The 6,000-nt window shown below is 42.5% G+C and overlaps 1 protein-coding gene across 3 annotated transcripts in view; it reads right to left on the reverse strand.

Moving 5' to 3' along the window:
• Positions 1 to 4,678, reverse strand: part of LOC133454780 (antigen WC1.1-like) — a 67,600-nt gene extending 62,922 nt beyond the window's left edge. For all 3 annotated transcript variants that reach the window (XM_061733504.1, XM_061733502.1, XM_061733503.1), the window contains exons 1-2: positions 4,523 to 4,678; positions 1,868 to 1,958 (exon numbers count right to left, since the gene is read on the reverse strand). In XM_061733504.1, coding sequence (XP_061589488.1) covers positions 1,868 to 1,946 — 79 coding nt within the window. In that variant the 5' untranslated portion in view covers positions 1,947 to 1,958; positions 4,523 to 4,678. The remainder of the gene's footprint in view (positions 1 to 1,867; positions 1,959 to 4,522) is intronic.
• Positions 4,679 to 6,000: the final 1,322 nt, after the last annotated feature.

The raw sequence follows: 6,000 nt of genomic DNA on the forward strand, positions 1-6,000 counted from the left end.
TGTGATGACATCATTAAGAGTATGACATGAATCTGCCTTCATTTCACCACCTCACAGCCTGTGTCGCCAGTTCCCCGTGTCTTAAGTAAATTCTTACGGGAGGGTCCGAGTTGCCGTAAAGATACGCAGATTTTTCGGTTAGTTTTTTCTTTTTAGATCCGAGGCTTTGCGTAGATGGCGGCTTCCGCAACTTTCAGGCGCTTTTTCTGCGCAAGCAAGCTTTATAGATGAGGCCCCTGATCATGTGATATTGCGTAACGTGCTGTAACACAGCACATCGCTGCATGGGAAGATGCGGCGCTGCATAGAGTATCAACGCCAGCTACCCTGAATAGCAACATGATTTGGGGAGATGGCTCCCCCTAAATCAAAATATGGCCAGTCCACTCTTCCCCTACCACTCCTGCTGCCGTGGTTGTGTGCCATTTTCTGTTTTTTAGTTGCACTTGTCACCTCTTGCTTTTGTTGCTCTGATCTTCCATTTAGTGTTTTTTTTAATTCCCGTGGGTTGCACTCCCGCTGAAATACAAATACTATTCCCACGCAGTTCCCCCATCCCACGTCAAGGTATTTACAGCCAAGCAGACCCATGTTTAAGCATACCCTTAGATGCGGGTTATCAAGGACGCTGGCCCCAAACCTGATCTCAGGTCAGCTAATTCAAAAAGGACAGGTAGAAACTAATTTGGAGTTATAAACACAGGATTTCCAGGAATATAAAAGGATACTGAGGGCGTAGCAGATTTTGAGGGTTAAAAAAAAATGAATGGGGATTCTGAAAAAGCTAAAAAAAAAAAGAAAGAAAAAGGCAATAGAAATGGCTGAGGCTTCCTGTCAAACTTGTGAAGTTTGCACTCAAGTTCTTACATTTTAAAGCAAAACTATGTGAAAGTTTAAAGACATTAGATCCAAGGGTTATACTGAGGTGAGCTTGTTGTTTTCGTGTGTTTGTTGGGAGCCGTAGAGAGTAGATATTTTTTTCCGATTTTCTACAATCACAGCAGTGATTAAAAATACAAAGACAAAGAACAAATGTGAACAGAAGCAAGAACCTTCAGGACGTGTCTGCTCCAGAACCAGTGGTAGAGACATACATTTTAGGGGCAGCAGGTGGTAGAGCAGGTCGTCCAATGATCAAAGGATTGGCGGTGCGAACCCCGCTCCCTTGGGCAAGACACTTCTCCCTCCTTGCCTCCAGTGAGAACATTGCTGTGTGTGTGAATGTTCCGGTGGTGGTCGGAGAGGCTGTGAGGCACAGATTGGCTGCCATGTTTCCGTCAGTCTGCCCCAGGGATGCTGTGTCTACACATGTAGTTTACCATCCCCAAGTATGAAAGAAGAGTGAATGAATAGTGGAACCATTGTGAGGGATTTGATTTTGAGGAAAGCGCAATATAAATCCAATGCATCATGCCTTAAGGAAGAAAATACACTGCGAAAACAGCTCCTCTAGAAATAAAGAAAGTACACTGCAAAAACAGCTCCTCTAGAAATAAAGAAAGTACACTGCAAAAACAGCTCCTCTAGAAATAAAGAAAGTACACTGCAAAAACAGCTCCTCTAGAAATAAATCTAGTCAATATTCTCTTATTTTATGCAAATAAAATCTCCATGAATAAGTGAGTAAGAGAAATCTTGAATAGAATTCTTAAAACTAACAAAATAGTATAAAATAGTCTAATTCTTTTTAACAAGGCTTTTTTACTTTCGTAAAAACAAGTTTTTTCAGTGTACTAACTCTTAAGACTATAGAATATATTTGCTCAAACATGTTTAAAGATTTTTAAAGCAACTGGTTGGGTATTATTAAGATCAGTTTCCTTTGCTTTGCTTCAAGAACCATACCAGGTCATCTCTGAAGTCCTACCTGAACTCCACAGCAGAAGCAGCAGCAGCAGCTGATCCACATCCAGGTGGACGTCCGTCTGTCTGTCTGCCGGCAACATCACGTATGTGATCTGGAAATACACCATGTGTTCAAGCAGTGGTTCTCAAACTACTTCTGCTGGCCCCCCTTTGGTTTATAAGTTTTTTTTGTTAATAGCTGTGTCCGAGTCTTCTTCTTTGTCTTCAGCGCTGGAATGGGGGGGCAGGGGACCATTGCCCCCCCACACACACTTTAGCCCCTGTCCCCCATGTCCGGTTCCACCAGTAGCACACCACCATATGCCGTTAGGCCAGGACCCGACTGTACCGACAGGCTGTGACTGAGAGACCGCTCTCTCTTTCTCTCTCTTGCTGTCGTCCTCGCTCGCTGATTGCTTCCCAAATCCTGCCATAAACTCGATCCTGTTTCAATTATTCATGCCCTTTGACAATAAATGACACATAAACTAATCAAAAATGACAATTCTTTTTTTTGGAATAAATTCAAACAAGCAAAGCAATCAAATGCATGAATCGCTTTTTTGACTCACTATCCTCGAAATAAAGAGAGGAGCTATTTATTTCACTAATAACCAGTGGCGTTTTCTTGCCGATGTCAAGGGATGCTAGGCTTCCTCACTTTTCCAGAAAACAACCATCATTCAGTAAAAGACACTTTTTTAACAGTTTATGTAATCCTTGCATGTTGTGTGGATCTGTCGTCTCCTCCTCTTATCTCTGCATTCATTATTGAGCGTGTTATGATGTGTAAAACAGCGTCCCCAAAAAGGTTACGTGGTGAAAACAGGGTACTGCACTCTGTTGCCTGTAAGGAGGACAAGCTGAGTTGGAACAAAAAGAGTGATTAACCAATCAGGTGAGGCTATTGTCACGACCCTGCTTCCCTGTGATTGGTCAGGATAGTGTCAAGGGAATCCCCCCGTAAACACACGGCGATATTTTAAATCGTATGAGACTGCCCCATCTCACACTGCACGACTAGATCGCAGAGTTCAAAAGTTCAGAGCCCACGATTTATGTTCTCACACTGTACGAGCCGATGCTCTGATGCTCCGTCTGCTCACACTATACGATCATAATCCTCCCGTCGGACCTCTGTGTACTGGAACTCGAGGCCGGTTTTGGGGCAGGGGTGGGCTGTTCCCACACCCAAACGTGCGTCCTGCCCACCCGATCAAAGGTTATGGGGATCCTTTATTTTTTTATAATTTTATTTTTTTATATATATTAAAAAAATCACAAAATATTTGTACCGTTTCTGATTGGATGGGCACTGCGCATCATTTTTAGACACAACAAAGAACGCATACCGCAAAAGTTGTGTCTCGGCGGAGGAACCCGGCGTCCCAGCAAAATGAGAAGAGAAAAAAGAGTTGTTCCGAACAGCAGACAGCGCACACACTAAAAGCTGATTTATGGTTCCGCGTTACACCAACGCAGAGCCTACGGCGCAGGGTACGCGGCGACGCGCACCGTACGTGGAGATGCGGTCTTTTTTTTGCTATTAAAACATGATTTGTAATGTGAATTTGCAACACTTAAACTACAAATAATAGTTTTTGACGTGACATCAGAGATTGTGCATGCTCTCTGTGAAAGGATGAGTCCAATCGGGTCGTAGCTGCTTCAACTGTGATTCCTTCACGAGGAGCGACCAGGATTTCAAACATGCTTGATTTTCTCGCGACCTCACGATTCCTGATCGGGAGCTCGTCGTGAGGTGTTAATCTCTCGGCGTTACCCCACGTACACTGCACGAGGCACGAGCAACGATTGGGTCAAAATCGGGCCCGATCAAAAAAAAGTCACATGACTGGAAAATCGGCTCAAAACGAGCCGATAATCGCACAGTGTATGCCCGGCTTAACAGGTTGTGTCCCCACATTACTGCCAATAACACACATGTTGGCACTGATAAAACCGAGAAACCTCTGTGTGGAAAAAGAGCACCTTCACACTGCTGCAGTTCGCTACATAAATTATAATAATACTGTCATTTAGCAGCCGCTTTTATCCAAAGCGACTTACGTCTGAGAGAACAAACACACGGGGAGCAATTAGGATTAAGGGCCTTGCTCAGGGGTCAATCAGGGGCTTCATCTTGGTTGCCATTCTGGGGCTTGAACCTGGGTCCTCCAGACTCAAGCCCTCCTCTGTAGCCACTAGACTATCGCTCCCGCATTTCTAAAATACGAACTCTTGTTGTAAAAGGATAGCCACTTTTCCACTTGATCTAAAGATTGACATTAAAAAATACAAACAGACATCAGAGTGTGACAAAAATCAGTATTTGCGCCTGACAGTCATTCAAGTTTCGGGCGTCACAACAACCCTGGAGCCGCTGGTATGGGTCCAGGATGAGACCCATACAGATCTAGATTTCCTTACGGTCCACAACTAGCAGCCAGAGGTTGGCTGCAAAAACAAGTCAATTCCCATGACAGGCTAAATGAACACGGTTACATGTTTCAGACAGACAGCTGCTGAAGTGTCTGCACAACTGCAGGGGACTAACATCTGCACAACAAAACACTCTCAAACTGGTTAAAGTTGCCAGAAAAAAACAAAATAGCAGCTGGAAGACCCAAAACAATTAATATGTACAGGATTAAAAACAAACCAGTATGCAACTTACCCTCAATAAGAAAAGTGTGTAGGATAGAAGTACGGAGAAGAGAACCACACTAGAACATGACTTCACTGTCAGTGAAAAACTAGTGATATATTTGGATCAGAGAACAGACAGCATGCATTAATAAAACTGGAACAGAGACCATTTCTGTCTTCCCCACCAGCGGTCTTCCCCACCAGTTCTATCTGAAGCTGTATTGTTCTGGTTTCTGCTGGGAACAGAGTGCAGGGAATAAATCCAGCCCTGAAAGGGGCCTCAATTCCTGGAAAAACAGCCTGTTCACATGCAGCTCTTGTGCTCTTCACAATCGTTAAAATGTTTCAGTATGACCACAGGAAACTGTTAACTACTGAGAAAAGGTTGAAACATTTGGACAACATTAGATACGTTTTTTTATACATGGGAGTTTTGTTTGGGGAAAAAAAATCCTGATTCTCTAAACTAGCAGAAATAAAGTAGGAATGTTTTGTGTGGGGATGTGTAGATGTTAGCAGAGATCTTCTGTTGTGTCAATGATTTAACTGGACTACTTTTGTAGGAATAGGAAATAGTCTTTCCATTTCCTCTGATCCATAAGAAGTGTTTTTTTTTTAAATAAAAACTGTTTAGTGCTTCACGAGTATAACATGAGAAATACAACACACTATTTTATAAAGGCAAAAAGTCTCATTGTCTCATGCACCTCATACTGTTCACATGTTCTCATTTTAGAACTCCAACATCTAACAATGATCATTTTAGCTCCATGAGATTGTTTTTTTTTTTAAAGTTAGATCACTTTTACTTTAAAGCATCACTTAATAATGAGCCATAGCATCAAGTAACTTTACACAAACAATAATTAAGGCTGTTGACTAGTTTTCTGAGGTCTAAATAGTGCATGTAATTTTGTTTTTGATGGCCCTGCAAATTAAAAATAAAAAAAGAACATCAGCCTAGTTTGACCAGGTTGGTAAATCTGGTCAGCTCAGATCAGGCCAGTCTGCTTCGCTGGTTTAGGGGAATTTTTAACACTCTAGCTGGGAATTGTTGCTAGTAGGAAAGTTATGAGTCATCATAGTAGTCCATCTGTTCACCACTAGTTTTAAGCTGGTCAGACTGGTATGATATAACTGGTTTCTGTTCTGGTTCAGGGTCTCGTGCTTTATATATCCTCTTGTTTTTCAACCCACCCTGAATTTTGTGTATAAGTCTGTTTTTTCCTGTAAAACTTTGCATGACCTTTACTAAAAGTAACACCACAGAACGTGAAAACCTTAACATGTTTCTAGACTTATTTGAGCTGTATATCCACTCAACAGGACATACTAAACTTCTGTCAGCATTTGAGCAGGGTTATGTCTCCTGCATCCTCTCCCAGAGTGATGCAGAAAGATGAGTTCACGCGTTTGTATCTTCTAGACTAGATTGCTGTAATGCAGCGATGCTCAACCCGCGGCTCAGGAGCCACATGTGGCTCTTAGAAGATTAGTGGTGGCTCA

This window comes from Cololabis saira, chromosome 11 (genome assembly GCF_033807715.1).
Source record: "Cololabis saira isolate AMF1-May2022 chromosome 11, fColSai1.1, whole genome shotgun sequence".
Classification (NCBI taxonomy): domain Eukaryota; kingdom Metazoa; phylum Chordata; class Actinopteri; order Beloniformes; family Belonidae; genus Cololabis; species Cololabis saira.